The following is a 20099-nucleotide window of genomic DNA, read 5'->3' as shown; positions in this document are numbered from 1 at the left end:
AATAAACTGCTAATCATTACAAAGCAGAACTCCATGACATTTAGACAGAAGATAATATGTTTCGGTGATGGATTGATATCTCGTGTTGTTATACGCTGAATGAAACAATTACACTTTGAAATGAGTCTTACTCTGGTTTGTTTTCCAAGAGACGGAAATGACGGTCTCTAACGTAATAAATCATAATCATGTAATCAGTATAATAACTCTCAAAGGATCCTGTATTGAGCGGATAGCGAGGCATCTGGATTCAAGACAATCTTGGCTTTTGTTTTTTGCTTTTACGATTAACACTTACAAATGATGAAGGTAAATAAAGCTTAAGGAATTGGGAAATATGAGAAATAAATGTATATTTTTTACAATTCATGATGTTATTATTGTCAGAACTCTTTATATGTTCACTAAGCGTTTTCTTTTTGTACCTAAGATGTTAACTTTTGGAACTTTATTTTATTGTTTGTCTGCCCCTTTTTTCTGTCTTTGTTGTCTTTGCTGTAACAAATGTAAATATAGGTCAAATAAATGTAAAAGTTCTGGACCAATAAAGAATGTGTGACTTTTAAATACACAACTATGTAGAAGTATACTAAAGGAGATAACATTAGAAAGATATATTATGATTGTTTTGACTTATTTTTAAGACTGTTACGCAGCGTCCACACGGCGGCGTGCGTTGAAGCTTGCCGGTGGGCGTGTCTGAAACTCGTCCAACAACCAATCACATGAATGTCCCGCCCCGGACACACAAGCACGCGGTTTGATTGGCTAGAGCTTGTACTGGCATATGATCTGATTGGCTGACGCTTCCGCCGAAGCTTCAAAGGTTGAACATTGCTCAACTTTTGAAGCGAGCAAAGTGAATAGACCACAATGCAGTTCGGCAAAGTGTGACGTCACCTCATTCAAAGTGAATGGGCAGAAGCGTTGAAGCTTCAACGCATGCCGCCGTGTGGACGGGCCGTGAGTTACTTGATGGCGAGGATCTGAATACTATAGATACACAACTACATATACTTGTATTAAAGGAACTGGAACTAACATCGACTTGTTTAAAGATATCGGAAGTATACTCTGATGACTGTTATTTACTTGATGGTGAGGATCTGTCTCTCCAGCTCTGAGTTCCTATTCTTCAGCTCTTCCAGCTCCGTCTCCATCTCAGCGCTGCGCACTCCCACCACAAGATCTGCCGTCACGCCTCGACCCTTCATCTTCCTCAGCAGAGAGATCTTCTCCTGCTCCAGTCTGCAAACACAGAGAATCACAATCAGTCAAAGTCAACTTTATTGTCAATCTCAAAATATTAGGGCTGCACCGAATGGGAAATTCTTGGCTGAAACCGATACCGAAAATAGGAAACAGTTGGCCGAAAACTGAATGCCGAAAGGCCGAAAATGATTAATAGAAATAAATATATATATAATGTATACATTTTTTACCAATGTTGCTCAGCTGCCTGATTATGGAAAAAGACATGATTATGGCAAAACTTAACTTAAATAATAATCACTATTATGGTTCCATAAAACATTTATTCAGCACTTTTGAATGCATACAGTACATTCATTCCAAGTCAAGTGCATTTTCTTTTCTCTGTAGGATAACTAGAACAAAGTGCATTCAGAACAAAGCCAAGGTGCTTTAAAACTGCATCAACATCTAGGCCAGTAGGCCTACAACAAAATAGTGTAAATAAAGACTGTAACAGCCAGGCCTTCAACAACAACAAATGCACCTATAAGTTTGGTAAGCTAACGTGTTGTTGTGATGACGTAATCAAAACGCGGCGACAACAAGCACGGCGCGCGACCATGCTCGCGGCTGGCTCACAGCCAACATGTCTGCCGCTTGGAGATATTTTAAAATATCAGAGAGAGAGGCGCAGATTGCGATTTGTAAAACGTGTTCAGCTGACATTTCTCGAGGGGGTGTAACTGCAAAGACTTTCACCACTTCGGGATTACTCCACCACTTGAAATCAAAACACCCGGACAAATATGCGGAGTAAGATCAACGTAACCCTGTTCTCTGCCGAAAGCCGAAAGGGCCTTTTTAACCATTTGCGGCCGATAATTTTCGGTGGCCGAATATTCGGTGCATCCCTACAAAATAGGTTTGTACACACAGAAAGATTGAAATACTGTTTCCCACAGTCCCCAGGTATAAAAACACACATTCAAATACAAGAACACTCAATAATTACAAAACCCCCCAAAATAACCGTTAATAAATAATAACCGGCCCCGGGGTGATATTTACTGGCCCTTTGAGTATAATGTTATTTGTTTATGTTTATTTTTTTTGGGGCCAGAGTGCCTTTATTCCAGAGAGGGTGTTACATTGAGAGATAGAGGGGAAGACAATGCCTGAAAACTTCTGCGGGCTCGGGTTTCGAACCCACCTGCAAGCTACTGTAGTGACAACTCCTGTCATTGATTACATCTCTGCGTGAAATTAGATCATTTCACTTAAATCAAATCAAATGATGCTGATGGTTAAATGAGCTTCACATGTCGGTCTACTGAGTTCTGAGCCATTTAGATCTATAAAGGCCTATGTTGTTTGATTTCATTAAAGGTCCCACGTCATGGCCATTTCTACTGATCCTAATTCCATTATTGAGGTCTACTAGAATAGATTTACATTGTGCAATGTTCCTAACTCACATTGGTTTCTCATACAGCATCTTTGTATATTATGTGTATATCACATACCCCCCCCCCCCTCACTGTGAGCTCAGTAGCCGTCTGCGAGACACAGCGAAACCCAGCCTGAAACGCACACACACCCGCAGCCTGGCTGGGAGTTTGTGTGTGTGCCCGCGATGTACACACTGACCTGGAATAGAGGTCTCTGAGAGTGCCGAGTTGTTTCAAAAGGGCTTCGTTCTCTCTCTCTTTATCCCTCAACGAGTTCTTCAGCTTCTCCATCTTGGCCTGCCATCTCTTCCCCTCCTCCCAACGCACCACTTCTCCTTTGGTCTGTCAGAGAAACAAGTCGTCCATCAGGAGAAGGTGCAAACAGATGATAATGTGATTAACAGAAGTGATGTGCAAACCTTTTCATGATCATCCTTGACATTTTTCCCTTCTGCTCTTTTGTCCAGCTCAGACTCCAGCCTCCTGATCTTCTTGAGCAGACTCTCGGCGCTCGGTCCCTTCCCATCTGGTTCTGGTTGGCTCTAAGCAGCAAATACAGACGAGAAGATTTCATAGCACCTCACTTTTCGTCAAACAGTGTACAGCAGGTATTCATTCCCTTCAGAGTCACAAGCCTTGGCTTCCTGCTGAAGACGCGAGAGACAAACCATAGCAAACCATATAGAGACATTGGAGTCCGGCAGTCTCTAAGTGGAGCTGGCAGATGCTCCTATCATTCTTCCATTAAATCCAGCTCCTCGATAACCTATTAACACTCATCTCCAGCAGCTACAGTCACACACGCACATTTATAGACATTATACACAAAATACAATGTTTTTTGCATGGATTCTTATAAAAAATATAATTTGAATGACTGTTTACAAAGGGAAAGACATTATCATAAATATTTGTATAGAAATATAATATTTATATTATCCTGAATATAAATTCTAAATGATTATTGTTTTAATTATAATACATCAAAAGTGTAAATATATATATAAATATAAATATATTATAAAAAAACATATATACAATTTAATATATAATTAAAAAAATATATTAAAATGTAATAATATAAATTATGTAAAAAGCATGAGTGACAGAGATGCAGCCAAGTATACATATATATATATTTTTTTGAAACGGACAAGTCAAATCAAGCAATCTCATTGGTTCTTAGCCGGGATATAATGAGCGTGTATCACGGGTAGAATTGTAGTTACTTTTCACAACAAGTCTGTATCCCTCCGCGTCTGAGAAACGCTACAACTGTTACATTACGTCCGTTACGAAACTAACTAACTAACAAAGCTTAAAGGTGGGGTAGGTAAGTTTGAGAAACCGGCTCGAGATAGACTTTTTGTTATATTCCATGATAGCAATGAATATCTGAAGTGCTTGGACAAAAAATACATAAAGAAATGTCATCTGTGGAAGCCGTAGTACTGTAAAAAGCACGACCAATCATCTGAGCCGGCCCGGCTAAAGTAACTGGATGGCCTACCTGCCTGTCAGCCTTCCATCTGTGCACAAACTTATCTCGTGCCCTCATTGGTCATTTGCGCGTTTGTGTGTGTTGGAGGAGGGGCTCTGTGAGGAAGTGGCAGATTTTTCCCGGCTGTGTATTTTCAAATTCTAGCGCACTCGAGCTGGTTTCTCCAACATTACCTACCCCACCTTTAAGATGGAAACATGTAAGGGATAATGTCCAGCAAGGACTTATTGACCGTTGTTAAGGACGCTCACATCGGCAGAAGTCCGGTCGATTTAACTGTATACAGTTGGGCTGAAAAGCAAACTGCATTCGTCGGGCCGAACCACGCCCCTTAACTGTGATATTATCTTTATATATACAGCCTATGGATATAATATACCACGGCCTGTCGTGAACTATTGCTTAAATATAAAAAGCAGATACAAAGTAAAAAAGATATGAGGAACAGAGGTGCAGCCAAAGTCCCGAGACAAATCTGGACTGAAGTTTAAAAAAAGACTAGAGGGCACTGAGTAGAATAATTTGATTAGGTTTCCACCGGAGAAGTTTATCTTAGATCTCAGAATAATGTCAAATTCCATTCTCGATGCATTCCTCAATTTATTTCAATTGAATTGTCTGAAAGTCTTGTGCGCATGATGTTGAGCTGATATCGGCTGTCATGTGGCTGCTGTTGAGCGCTTCACTTCAAGGCAGCAACAACACACTTCAGATTGAAGTCTAACCCAGCTGCGTGCTTTCTAATAAATCAGAAGCTCCCTGAGAGGCTCTAACCTGGAGGGCGCTGCTGAACCTCTTGGCTTTCTGCTTCAGCTCCTGGACCTCCTGCTCCTGCTCCTCCCTCTCCGCCTGCATGCGTCTCTGAGCCTTGACACTCCTCTGCAGATCCTGGGTCAGCCCGTCCACTTCCTCTCTCAGGCTGTTCTCTCGGCCTCGCGCTGCTCTTGCAGAATCCTTTGCCGATTGAAGTTCTTCGTTAAGTTCTTGCACCCGCACCTGCGTCAAAAGACATACAAGAAGATGCTTACATAACTGCACCTGTTGTACATCAGGGTTAATTAACCATTCTTGGACACCAAAACGACATACCATTTCTTGATGCTATCGATTTTCATATTGTGCAAATATTATCGACATATTACAGACATTATCACCCCCCCCCTCGTCAACAAAATGATCGCACAATACCTTGGACTGCTTTTTTTTATAGTGTGTTTGTGTCTTTGCAAACTCTCAGAGCGCTTTTACATATACAAGTGAGCATTCAGCCATTCACAGAAAGGCTTCAGAGGTTCATTCAGAGGTATATTGCCGAGGACACATTGAGATGGGGATCGAACCTGTGACCTTCCGATTGAGAGCAACAATCTATCTTTTGAGCCACAATGAATAATGGGTTTCCCCTTTCCTGTAGTATGTTATAAAGGTCATTTTTCCAACTGTATTGCAGCCCCTTTTTGACTCAATACTGGACCAATTTTGAAATCATTGTCCCCATTACTGAGTCAGACTCAATCACGCTTTACTAGTACACACACAGACAGACTGGCACCACAAGGAAGTAGCAGATTGTTGAGAAACCGACTAACACATGGTTGTATTGGAAAGGCTAAAGGCATTTTATTAATACCAGCAAATGCAAATATAACAATATGTTAGCATAATGTAGAATATACAACTGTCTGTCAGATTATACTATACAGATGAATACACATTTTTTTTTTAAACTATATCAAAAATAGTACGTTTTTTTATCTACTGACTTTTAATATCTGACTCAAATGAGGTGTCGTGGTGTTTAATCAAAGGAATAAAGCCACATTGGAGTCGACTTGATGTCTTTACTGGGAACATTGTCGATTCTTTTCTGTTTCTTTATAGGAAATATAATCATAACACGCGTCCCAAGCTTTCTTTATGTCAGTTTATAAGATCAACAGCTATTCCTAAATGTGTGAAATTAAATACGACCATACCTGCCGACCCCACCGATTTGGGCGGTAGTTAGGGCAGATTTTTTTTTAAATAAATGTTTTTACATTTTTTTGTTTATTTTTTTGTCCTTCTTGTGTGTCAGTCATCCACACCAATCAGAAGTGCTGTGCTCCACGTGTACCAGCCATTGTTAACCAATCAGAAGTGGCCCATGACAGAAGGTGATAGACAGATTGATCCAATCACCTGCCAAGTGTTTTGAAAGTGCCTGCCTTTTCCAAATGGCTTCCAGTGGAGCTCTCCTCGATGGTTTGGTGAAACCATCTGAGTCAGGTTAGTAATGCTCCATCACATGTTTCTATTACAGGGTGAATCTTAAACTGAAGCTTGACTTTAAAGCAACCCAATGGAAGTTTCATGTAAGTTTAGTTCTTTCACTCGTAGCTCGGGCTGCGGGGGTGCTAGAGACAGGAGCACGTTGATGCGACCTTCCTAGCCGGAGATATGGCCGCATTTTACAATAAACTTCCGTTGGGTCGCTTAAAAACAAATATCGCAAATCAAATCGCAATATCGGTCAGAAAAATCGCAATTAGATTTTTTCCCAAAATCGTGCAGCCCTAGCGGTAGTCTACCGCTTTTGACATGTTTCTACCGCCTACCGACTTAGCTGGCTTTCCCTACCGAATTTCCAATTTCAATTTTCAATCTTCCCAAACTATAACAAATAAGAAATGACACTCCAAAGACACTGGACTCGATTTTTGGCGGACATCGTTTGCAGCGTGTCTGTGATCCCATCATACAAGCGGTCCTCTGTGTTTCTGAAAGTGAAACAACGTGCAGAGGAAAGGCAGCGTTACCCCCGGGGCTGATGGGTAATCACTCCCAAATGAGTCAGGGGAACAGAGACGAGGCATTTTGATTCCTGCAGGGTTTCCCCGTTAATATCAGTGTCTCGAAAACACATGTTGGCGACTGAAAGACACCTGAAGCTCCCAGGTATCTACCTCCCATTCTTTAATTTTTTCTGACATTTTCAACACCTAACATGTCGTTAATGTTTCTGTTTAGTGAACTACAGCAATCTGAAAGCCTGTACATTATTTATATCACACTTTATGAGTAAAAACATGCAGGAAATGACTTTTTTAATGCAGTGTTTTCTGATTTATGGCGCAACACAAAGATATTTCGCTCTGAGCAAACCTTTGACTCTAATATGTCAACAACATAACATTCACACAAGAGTTCTAGCTTTCCTACATCCTGACACATCCTTCATCTACACACTGTCTCAACTGAAAGAGGACCAGTAACACATTAAAAATATAACAAAATGTGGAGACTTTGGGATATTTATCTCCCATTAATTTACTTTTCGGGCATTTTACAGACCAGACATGTCGTTGATGTCACTGTTTACCAAACTAACACTTTTTCAGAAAAATGCATAAAATGATGCAATATATGTTAAATACATGGTTTACTTTATACGTGTAATTTCTGGGGTTCCATTTCTTCTGATTACCTCATTTGGGGCGTGCACATTTGCCACGTGCAAACCTACCTCTTTTGGATTTGGAAAGGTTGGCATGTATGTACAGTACGACGTGCATGTCTGTCATTATAATGAAGGGCTCCCACCTTACGATACAATAATACTTGAATGGTCAGATCAAGTCTGAAATGCTACTTCCATCACAGCAGCTACATGTGTAACATCAACAGACAAACATCAAGACACAATACATGAAAAACAAACAACAAACATTTAACATTACATCACAATCACTGAGAGAAAACATGCTCGAGCCTTCAGCGTGCATTTGATGTGGGATTCAGCTCTGTGAGGACTGACTGGAGCACAAAGGATGCTTCAGTCTGACTTGATTGAGTACCTTAAGGTCTTTGGTGTGCCTGTCCACCAGCATCTGAACGTTGAGACTCTCCTCTCTCTGAGCAGCGCCGGCAATGACTTGACTCTCGGCGGCAGACGTCATCTCCGCCCGCAGCTCCAGCAGAGCTTTACTGAGAGCCTGGAAACACAACAGAGAGCAGAGAGAAGCCAGATAACATACATCTGATGAGTGCAGTTATCACACGTCATTTCACAGTAAATGAATCATCCACTTCTTCTTCTTTGATACTTGATAAGCAACATCTTCTTCTGTAAGTAGTGACAAATACTTGGCTGGAGTTATGAAAGATTATTAAATCACTTTTATTAATCCCGATGCTGAAAAGTAGTAATTATTCAAACGTAATTAATGTTTCAGTACCGGCAGGATACACATCCAGGTCAAGATTTACTGACCCCAGATCACCTGTGAGGCACATCTGTGGACTGGGAGGGAGCAGTAGTTCCTCATAGAGATTAATCTGGCTATTTTATCAAGGCAGACTAAAAACCATATGTTATGTTGCACCATTATTTGACAGACCACCTAGAAGGGACAAGTAAACCAGGCCCACAGGAAGTGAGCAGGGTGTTGACTCTTGTCGACCGATGGACTTACATACACTAATAACATAGACATGTCTTCTGGAAACAATTGGGGTTAGTTATCTTACTCAGAGACACTTCGACAGGTTTACAGCCGGTGTGGGACTGAACCGGTAATCCCCTGATTTACAGAAGAGCACATTAACCCCCTGAACCTCTAGATTCAATCTGACTGAGGTGAGACCGGCCCTGACACTGGCTTAAATCAAATGGGAGGCGGGGCTTAAGGAAAATGCAAGTGCACATACTCTCAGGGTGAAGATTTTGGGTATTTTTGTTTTCCAAGAGGCCAGTTTATGTTTACAAAAAGCCACTTTCATGGACATGAACGTGGCCCCGCCTCCAACACTGTATCCATATCTCTTTATACATCCATGAAGTGAACTTATGTGATAAAAGAACCTTGAGCTGTTTCTCTCTCTGGGTGAGCTGAGCCTTCAGTCGGTCCACCAGGTTCTTCATGGTGTTGCTGGGGGAGCGCACGTTGGCCTCCTTCTGGGCAGACAGCTCAGTTTGGAGGAAGGTCATCTCCTTCTCCATCTGGGCGATTCTGTTCGTCTGATCCTCACTGTCACCGGTCAGAGCCTTCACCTGGGAGGCATGGTGCTCCTCCAACCTGCAACCAATCACCGCTGTTAGTGTGTTTTAAAAGGAAGCAGATGTTATAAAGGGGCCTTATTATGCTTTTTAGGGGTTGTCCCTTTCCTGTAGTGTGTTATATGGTAAATGGTAAACTTGCACTTCAATCGGTTCAAGGCTTTTATTTTTCATACGTACATAGCTACAGTGTATGTTGATGACAATCTTAGGTCTAGTGCTACAACACATTGTACGTGATAGGCTAAGGGGTGGGACATCTCTGAGCAGTTGACCAATCACAACAGAGCCGGCCAGCTAACCAATCAGAGCAGACTGGGCTCTGGTTTCAGACAGAGGGTGAAAAGAGGTGCTGCAGCACAGACAGTATGAGAAAAATAAAGAGCTTTTTGAACATTAAAGCATGGAGACATGTCCCAGTGGAGACACTAGGAGAGGACTCTTTAAAGTAGAGACACTACATACTGATATACACCTGAACATCAGCAGGAGAGGATTCTTTAAAGTAGAGACACTACATACTGATATACACCTGAACATCAGCAGCAGAGGACTCTTTAAAGTAGAGACACTACATACTGATATACACCTGAACATCAGCAGGAGAGGACTCTTTAAAGTAGAGACACTACATACTGATATACACCTGAACATCAGCAGGAGAGGACTCTTTAAAGTAGAGACACTACATACTGATATACACCTGAACATCAGCATAACATGTCTTCTTTAACTGTTATTATAACAGTTTTTTAGGACTGCTTTTATCTACGTCAAGTCCACGTCATTACCACTGACTCTGACCAGCTCGGGGGCATTTTCTACTGACCATGTGTCTGTTGTGTTCTGTAGCTAATGTGCTATCAAGGGGGTATAGCAGGGTATAGTCATGATTAAAGACATGAAAACAAACGCCCTGTAGTTTGGAGAAAACTGACAGGAATAACAAAAAGGCAGGTAAGCTATTTCATCATTTTTAAAGTCTGGTAGCTTTGAAGAGATCTTAGATAAATGTTTTTAGCTCCTTGTTTTGGACGGGCTGTCATGACAACAAGGAAGTGTGGTGAAAGCAAAAAAGTATTTAGTCAGCCACCAATTGTGCAAGTTCTCCCACTTAAAAAGATGAGAGAGGCCTGTAACTTTCATCTTAGGTATACCTCAACTATGAGACAGAATGAGAAAAAAAAAAATCCATAAAATCACATTGTCTGATTTTTAAAGAATTTATTTGCAAATGATGGTGGAAAATAAGTATTCGGTCAATAACAAAAGTTCATCTCAATACTTTGTTATATACCCTTTGTTGGCAATGACAGAGGTCAAACGTTTTCTGTAAGTCTTCACAAGGTTTTCACACACTGTTGCTGCTATTTTGGCCCATCCCTCCATGCAGATCTCCTCTAGAGCAGTGATGTTTTGGGGCTGTCGCTGGGCAACACGGACTTTCAACTCCCTCCACAGATTTTCTATGGGGTTGAGATCTGGAGACTGGCTAGGCCACTCCAGGACCTTGAGATGCTTCTTACGAAGCCACTCCTTCGTTGCCCGGGCGGTGTGTTTGGGATCATTGTCATGCTGAAAGACCCAGCCACGTTTCATCTTCAATGCCCTTGCTGATGGAAGGAGGTTGTCACTCAAAATCTCACGATACAATGGCCCCATTCATTCTTTCCTTTACACGGATCAGTCGTCCTGGTCCCTTTGCAGAAAAACAGCCCCAAAGCATGATGTTTCCACCCCCATGTTTCACAGTAGGTGTTCTTTGGATGCAACTCAGCGTTCTTTCTGCTCCAAACACGTCTAGTTGAATTTTTACCAAAAAGTTATATTTTGGTTTCATCTGACCATATGACATTCTCCCAGTCCTCTTCTGGATCATCTAAATGCTCTCTAGCAAACTTCAGACGGGCCTGGACATGTACTGGCTTAAGCAGGGGGAAACATCTGGCACTGCAGGATTTGAGTCCCTGGTGGCGTAGTGTGTTACTGATGGTAGCCTTTGTTACTTTGGTCCCAGCTCTCTGCAGGTCATTGACTAGGTCCCCCCGTGTGGTTCTGGGATTTTTGCTCACCGTCCTTGTGATCATTTTGACCCCACGGGGTGAGATCTTGCGTGGAGCCCCAGATCGAGGGAGATTATCAGTGGTCTTGTATGTCTTCCATTTTCTGATAATTGCTCCCACAGTTGATTTCTTCACACCAAGCTGCTTACCTATTGCAGATTGAGTCTTCCCAGCCTGGTGCAGGTCTACAATTTTGTTTCTGGTGTCCTTTGACAGCTCTTTGGTCTTGGCCATAGTGGAGTTTGGAGTGTGACTGTTTGAGGTTGTGGACAGGTGTCTTTTATACTGATAACGAGTTCAAACAGGTGCCATTAATACAGTTAACAAGTGGAGGACAGAGGAGGCTCTTAAAGAAGAAGTTACAGGTCTGTGAGAGACAGACATCTTGGTTGTTTTTAGGTGACCTTATTTCCCACCATAATTTGCAAATAAATTATTTAAAAATCAGACAATGTGATTTTCTGGATTTTGTTTCTCATTTTGTCTCTCATAGTTGAGGTATACCTAGGATGAAATGACAGGCCTCTCTCATCTTTTTAAGTGGGAGAACTTGCACAATTGGTGGCTGACTAAATACTTTTTTGCCCCACTTTACCTCACCAACATTGTTTCTATGTTTGCCTGCAGTAAGCATCGAAAAAAATACATTTCTGTTACATTCGGTAAATAAAGTTCCAGTTTAATAGAAGTGAGAACATCTTAAGGTTTTATACTGGGACAACTCCCCCTGTGAAACTGAATATGTAAGCGCTGTACGGTTACAGTAAAATCAAATGTAATGTTTTGCATTTGATTGGGCCTAGAATGCAATTGTATATTTTTTCCACGCTTCGGCAGCCAGTTTTAAACTCAAGGATGCTGAAATGTGTGTGTGTGTGTGTGTGTGTGTGTGTGTGTGTGTGTGTGTGTGTGTGTGTGTGTGTGTGTGTGTGTGTGTGTGTGTGTGTGTGTGTGTGTGTGTGTGGGCATAAACTTTGCATGAACTATATATTAATAACACCTTCTGACATTCTACATAGCTTATCTTGATACAATTTTACAATATACTCTATCTCACATTCAACATTTATTGGCAGTTGAGAAATGCTGAGTGACCTTGTCCTTTGAGAGGTAGTTAAAGTATTAAATAGTGCTGCATTTTATTAACTATCAAAACATGTTTTGCTCACTCCCATTCATGTCATTCAGAATGTCCTCGGCCGACCCCAATGACCTGCTGAACCCCTGAAAGCATCTTTTCATTAACTTCAGTGATTTGGCTGATTTAACTAACCTATTAACCTTTTCAACTGCCCATTAAATCACTTTAAGGTTGTTCAAATCGTGTTATTCCAAACGGTCTGAAAGTGACAGCTTGTTCCCTCTCTTCATTGAAGTGTAATGGTGCAGAAACCTGTATGTTTCATTTAGAAAGCGAACAAGGAAATGTGTTGTTGCATACAGATAGGAAACCTTTAAATGGTGGTATTTGAAGTTATTCAAGGCCATCTGTTGAGAAAGGGGGTTCAGGGAGTATTTCAGGCTTTAAACTGTACTTTTAGTAGACTCTGAACGGCTGAACTGACAGGGACTAGTCATTTCTCTACTATTGGGCCTTTAGATGTAATCCTGGATGAGACACACATTAGCAAAGTGCCTTCCGGTACATTCCTGTTAAGGCATTTCAACCTTACAACTTTACTGTGTAATTAGCCATCTATTAAACTGGGGTTTAATGAAATGAGACGAAAAATAAAAGGAGTCTCTGTCCGTCTTGGTTAGGCGGCTGTGTCACTGAGGATACAGGGAAGGGTAAAGACCTGACATATTCTTATCAGAAGTCTGGTATTATTCTCGGCTGGATTTGTGATTTAAGAACAGAGAGGCTAGTATAAAACACCGTGAAAATAAAGCTCTTTAAACTGAATAAGGCAGTGAGGGGAGTTTAAGAGTTTGTAGGGGTATCAAATGTGGTTTTGTATGAAAAAACTGCAAATTCATGACCAGGGTATACGCAGGAATCCTGAAGTCAGATGTAAAACCTTTCAAGACCTTTTTAAGGCCCTTTCCATACATTTGAAGACCTCATCGCCACTTGGAGTTCTAACCGGTTACCTTGGCGACACACTTTACTTCACATTGACTATATACAGTATTGATTGTCCTTCCTCCTTATCTTCCAACCATTTGGACGCAGACTTGCATTTCCCCATAACGATGTTGCTTAGCAACCGGCGTAAACGGGCCTTCGGGCTATCAAGCAGTGAGCGAGCGATGTCCTGTTCAGACGTCAAATCCAACGGGATGCCATAAATAAACTACACAGAATCACACTACACACCTACGCAATGATTACATTCAGGCACACTGTAGAATACAACCTCTTTGGACCATTTATATACTTTTTGAAAACAAGCTACAAAATGTAATAACTTGGAAAATGCTGTTTAATACTTTTTAATAGCCTTAATTTTCGCTAAATTGATTGATCAACTTTTAATACTCTTTAAGACCCCGCGGACACCCTGATGATGAATATGTTCGGCAAATAACATGCAGGGACCACTGACTGTGTAGCAGCCTGTGAGTTTAATTACAGAGCGGTTAGCGTGTCTTAGTTTAGGTGTTGCTATGGGACTGGATAACTTTTGGAGATAATTGCTGGTAGTATGTTGATTCTGGTTCAGAGCTTTATTGGTTTTGACAAACTGAACCTGTACAGGACTCTGCTGCTGATAATAATTGCATTTATCATTAATTTCATCATTAACCAAACTACTTGAAATAAAGGATTATAATTCTGTTTGAATATAATGCCCACAGCTGACGAAAGGAAAACGTTTTTAATAAAGGGATAATCACTTTGACGTTTCCTCTGCGTGTTTCTTAGCCAGTGTTTCCATGGCGCTCCTCTCTCTCTCCAGCTCAGCGTGGCTCAGCCTCAGCTTCTCTGTGACGGAGGAAAGCGAGACGTCCTGCTCCGACACCGACTGCTCCAGCTCAGCCAGGCGCTCCAGGTGCTTGTTGGTCGGCACCCTGATGCTCGGCTTCTTCATCAACTCCTGGACAAAAAGATGGAGGATACATTATTAAAAACACTGCTTCAAACGTGTGCTTTTATTGATGTCTTAAGTCTTAATGTGTGCATATGTATAAATGTGTTTGTTGATTGTGTATATATAGGTATATACATATTTCTATATATATATTTGTATTTTTTGTATTTGGGATTGTGGGAAACGGTATTACGATCTCTCTGTCTGTACACACAAACTGAAAGATTGACAATAAAGTTGACTTTGACTTTTTGACTTTGACAAACTAATCAGAACATCACATTTCAAAAAGTGGTAAAAGACTCTTTGAGGAACATCTCAATTACTCAGGATTTATCCCATAAATCACTGGAAATGAGGTGTAACATGTTGTTTATAACACACCATACATATAAATACACCAAGGGACTTAAAGGTGGAAAGTAAAACAAATATGTTGCCAGAACTTAAGTTTATAACTTGAAAACTATCAACAGAATGTGAAGAGGTGACATTTTTGTGAGATGTTTGTTTATTTATTTGTTTATTCTACACATTTATTTATTATTATTATTATTCTCTTCCGTCCACACGAGACCGCTCGACCCGCTGGAGACGCTGTAGTACATATGCCAGGCCTGTAAGTGGCGCTGTACTTCCGCCACAAAAAACACCAAAAGCAGCGAAGAAGACCCCCGAGCATGGTTGCCACATGGATGTATAATAAGAACGGGTTGCCATGGTTGCCCTTCTGTACTCTCCGCAGTAGATTTAGCAACATGTAGTTCATCTAGTTCTCCATGTCCACTTGTAGCTGATGGTTGTGGTAGAGGAGCTGTAGATTTTGCACTAACATCTGTAGCATGGGCAGTAGCAGTAGCTAGTCTACTGACCAAGCTACAGCAGTGAGCAGCAGAGGTGGGGAGAGGCGGGGCTATTGCGTCATCGTTATCAGGAAATGATCGTATAGGGCGTACACACGGAGCCGTTCGGCCCCCCAGAGCGTTATATATACCCACCTTGGGACCCGTTAACGTTTCTGCATTCCCCTGTCGGCCTCGTGTGGCCGAACCGTCTATAAGATAGAGAACTGTAGTGGATACGACGCGTTTCGTCTCCGTATGGCTGCAGCCTTATATTGGTTATTTTTTTGTTTAGTTTTTTTATATTGCATGGTGGAAAGGACAGTTACGTTAAAGATGTCTACAGTAGGCATTGTGTTGCTGAGATATTCACTATATTTATGATAACTAACTACAGTATGAATGGATGTATAAAGAGAAAGGGATAACGAGCAAGAGGGATGGTTTCTCAAGAAGTAGAGATGTCCCGATCCGATCACGTGATCGGGGATCGGAGCCGATCACGTGATTTTCAAAAAAATCAGAATCGGGACAAAAAAATCGGAGATGGGGATTTTTTATTTTTTTTTAATTTTTTTTAATTCAATGTTACAAAACAAAAATGACCATGTTCAAGTCTTAAAGTCATCCTGAGGCCTTAGTTTTGGTTTCAAATTACACAACACCATGTATGTGTTGCTTCTTTGGGGCTTGTTTTCATAGACCTGGTTGCTTATTTCTCTCAAATCTGGCAACAGAGTGGGCGCAGTGTCTAATTGTAGCAGTAAGCTAACGAGTACTGATAAGCTTTATTTTGTTTTGATCCAATGCTGCACAACTGAACTGATCCAATGCTGCACAACTGAACTGATCCAATGCTGCTGTGAAAGAAAGAAGCTATATCCATGTTGGATAGAATATCAAATTTAAATAAAAAAATAACCTTAAGGGACAACTTGAATGCTTTTTTTTCTCTTAATGCATTGCATAAAGATCGGATCGGGAAAAATCGGTATCGGCAAATTGTCAAAATCAAATGATCGGAATCGGATCGGGAGCAAAAAAAGGTGATCGGGACATCCGTATCAAGAAGTGAAGACTCCTTTAAGTCCAATCATTTCTGATGTTAAGGACTATACCTGCACCAACTGCTGTGGCTGTAACTAAAAAACTGACCTGAAAAGAAAAAGGTTCTAAAGGTTAGACATGGATAAGTGCGTACCATTGCCGTCTGTTTGAAGCGGTCGAGAGAGGTGTCCGTTTGAAAGTCCAACTTCTCATGCAAACTTTTCATCTCCTCCTGATGTCTCTTTATCATGTCCTCCTGGTCCTGTGATTGAAAAGGTGAAGTTGAAAGAAACACTTTGAATATAAAAGGATAATTGTTATTCTTAAATCTAAACCAGGTTTCTAAAGACAAGAGCCAATCATAAAAAGTGGCCAGTAGATAAGGGGCGGAATATTTATGTGGAAATAGCTGCTAAAAAAACTTAGATTTCAGTCTTTTGAGATCAAAGACATTTATAAACAAACTGCAAAAGGAAAAATCACTTGGAGAACACCAGCCGATTCACTTTCTCAGTTCCTATGAAACCGGTTTCAGGGAATCCTGGTGTTGGCAGTCATTTAGTTTTTACTCACCACAGCTAATTATTACCATCTTAGAGAAACATCAAAAGATACTACCCGTCTGTTTTAATGACACACTATTTTACATGCCAGGAATGCACATGCCAAACCAAAGATTACATTGATCGGCGACAGGCGAGACAAGACAATTTATCACATGACTTACGTGTTTACCTTACACTGGCTTCCAGGAAGTTTAAGTATACATTTCAATCATTGCTTTTAGGTTCTCATGGCCTGCTTTATCTCCGGCGTGTGTAAATCACAAGTCAAACCGGATATTGAACCACTCCTTCAACCCTTATGGTGTGTTCAGTGTTTTATGGAGGCTTCATGATATCCTCCACAGCAGCTATATCAACTCTACAAAACTGATTTTGACCATTTTTGCCAAGTCTGAAGGTCTCTCAAAATAGTAGTGTATAATTTGGTGTACGGGCCAGCAGAATTGTTGTGAGTGACTCGGGGTCAAATTTGGCCCAATCAAGATTCATCTTAGACTTTAGACACCCCTTCCCCTCCCCCTTCATCCACTGTAACAATAATATTTTCGCAACATGCACCTGGTCTCCCCTCCCTCTGCACCCCCCCCCCCCCTCGCCACACGGGAACTCCACCTTTCTCAAAGAATATGTGCACTAACACTTGAACCTGAACTCACACATGCACGTGTTCAAAATGCGGTGTAATGTGTTTTGGGGCCATAACATGAAATGACAACAGGATTGTACGGTTATGAATGCATTATAAGTTAGTAATGATGTAGTTAAAACAATATTGGATGATAGTCATTTTTTTTTTGTGTTTTGGACTGAGATAAATCTTGGGTCAAAATGTACCCGCGAACACCATGAAGGGTAACAGCTTTCGAACACAACACAACACATGACATGTTACACTTTTTAGACGTTTTTATCCAAAGGGACCTACATACTCAATACTTTGGACAATCCCCACAGGAGCAATTTGGGGTGAAGTGTGTTGCCCAGGGACACAACGACATGCTGACTGCAGTGGGGTTTGAACCTGTGCTCCCCTGATCCCAACACTAACGCACTAACCCACTGCACCACACGCCTCCTAAACAGAAGGGTTAACATCTATATTTGCTATTATCACTAAATCTACCCCAATACAACTTGGATTGAACAATATCATATGCTCATTTATGAAGCGATAACATATGCCCGTTTGAGTCAATAAGTTCATTTGATCTGAAATTACAATACACCCGTCACATGTCTTATGTTTGCAAATGCACTTGGACAAAAACATGGTGAGAAAGACGTGCAATGGGAAATTCAAAAGGAAGGAGGATGATTATAATGATATTGATTGTCAATGGAATGGATTATATCGTTTAAATAATTGATGTCTATCGTTATCGTTACACCCCTACTATGCGCCAGTAGGTTCTTTGAGATCCTCAGGCAGCCATTTTTATTAACATCTTCTGATACAGAGAGACAACTTAACGGGCGTATTCAGTCAGGGCCCCAAGGCTCTGGAACAATCTGATCAGGGCTGAGTAAATGATCGTCTTTTATCAGAGAACCTTTTCTTAATTTACTTGAGTTTTAATTACTTTCTAAAAGTAAAAAATGTCCATACATATATTTTCTTAAATCTCACTTTTTTCGACACTATATTTGTTAATATACATACAACAGTTTTTGATCTGTTCCCTTTAACGCCTGACGATTTACGACCTACAGTTTTCTTTGCTATGTCTGTCAAGCTCACAACATTTTAAAAGCGTATGAAATCATGGGAACCATTTTTAACATACATGGAAAGTTTGAACGGATTCATCATTTTTTATTTATTTTTTAAAACTGAATTTGAACAGAGTTACTATAACTAACATTTATCTCAACCTACTTATGTTTCTTTTTGCTGTGATTTCCACCATATGTCTGTCTATCATTTTAAATGTTTATGTACTATTAATCTAGTCTTATTCTGTTGGGGGGGGGGGGGGGTTAACATTTTTGACAACCTGCACACCTGTTTGTTTTGTCTTTGACACTGTATGTGTTGTTTAAGAAAAATGAATAAAAGCATATGAAACATATCACTGTACCTGTCTGGCTTGAGTTAACTGCTTCTGGTACTTCTTCAGCACGTCTTCCTTCTTGTCGATGCGCCCCTGGAGGTCTTTGATGGTCTGGCGGGCCAGCTTCAGGGTGCGCTGACCCTCCGGCTGACCCTCCTCGTGCTTCTTCAGGTCAGCTAGCAGCCGCTCTCTGTTGGCAGAGGCCGGGAGGCGAAGTCGCAGCTCGTTGATCACTCGATCTCTGGAAACAATGTTCTGTTCTGCCTTCCACAGAGCGGCTTCTTTCTCCTTCAACTTCTGCATAAAAGGAGTAATAATTCAGACGATACGCTCTGCCTTTTATTTATGAGGAATAGTGATTGTACAAATAGGGGACTGAGTAGAATACCTCATCCAGATGTTTGCAGGTGGCCTGTGTTTCCAAAATGGTGCGGGCATGCTCTCTGACTTTACCCAACGCAAACTCCAGCTGATGAGCGAGAGGAAGACTCTGGTCTGGAAGGGATCCTGTACCATACTCATACTGAAAACAAAGAAATATAGTTATTCTCCAAAGCAACACAGTCTCATTCTAAATAATCATGCTTTGTTTGCTCTTACTTTAGATTAGATTAATTTATTGTCATTACATAATGTAAGCAGAGTGTAGGGCTGAACGATTAATCGATTTTAAATCAAAATCGCGATTTGAAATGATGCGAATATCAAATCGCAACGCCTGCCAATTTTTTTTTACATTTTTTCTTTCTTTCTTTTTTTTAACTTTTTTTTTTATGGGAGCACGTTGATACGACCTTCCTAGCCGGAGTTATGGCCACATTTTACAATAATGTAAAATGCGGCCATAACTCCGGCTCCGACTTCCGTTGGGTCGCTTAAAAACAAATATCGCAAATCAAATCGCAATATTTGTCAAAAAAAATCGCAATTAGATTTTTTCCAAAATCGTGCAGCCCTAAAGAGTGTAACGAAATTAAGAGCGTCTAACCAGAGTGCAAAGGGTCAGTTATATACACATCTATCAGCAGTCTGAATGATTCCCTCTGTAAATAAGTTTACCTTTTCCGAAGTGCTCAGTATTTCACTCTGGTGTTTCTCGTACTGCTCCAGTTGGCGCTCCAGCTCCACCTCTCGCTGATCATGAGCCAGCTGGTGTTCCTCCTGAAGCTAGACATGGCCAATAGAGACGTATTCTGGATTACCTTGACATGTTCTTGAATACTACAATACTACTGATACCCTGCCTCAACTTAAAAGCACCTTAGGAAGTGAGGCGGTTGGAAATGTGAGGACTTAATATCTTGATTTCTCTCC

General features: G+C 40.9%; 1 protein-coding gene across 1 annotated transcript in view; it reads right to left on the bottom strand.

Moving 5' to 3' along the window:
• The window catches only part of cep290 (centrosomal protein 290), an 84660-nt gene that overhangs the window by 17912 nt on the left and 46649 nt on the right, over positions 1-20099 (bottom strand). Inside the window, 12 exon segments of the mRNA XM_079684574.1 lie at positions 1093-1248; positions 2842-2984; positions 3062-3184; positions 4918-5139; positions 7980-8117; positions 8987-9200; positions 14086-14285; positions 16323-16430; positions 18813-19082; positions 19174-19308; positions 19845-19946; position 19952. Coding sequence (XP_079540700.1) covers positions 1093-1248; positions 2842-2984; positions 3062-3184; positions 4918-5139; positions 7980-8117; positions 8987-9200; positions 14086-14285; positions 16323-16430; positions 18813-19082; positions 19174-19308; positions 19845-19946; position 19952 — 1812 coding nt within the window.

The sequence above is a fragment of the Notothenia rossii genome (genome assembly GCF_949606895.1).
Source record: "Notothenia rossii genome assembly, chromosome: 5".
NCBI lineage: Eukaryota > Metazoa > Chordata > Actinopteri > Perciformes > Nototheniidae > Notothenia > Notothenia rossii.
Note: the sequence above shows the minus strand (reverse complement) of the source record. Positions and strands in the feature narration are given on the sequence as shown.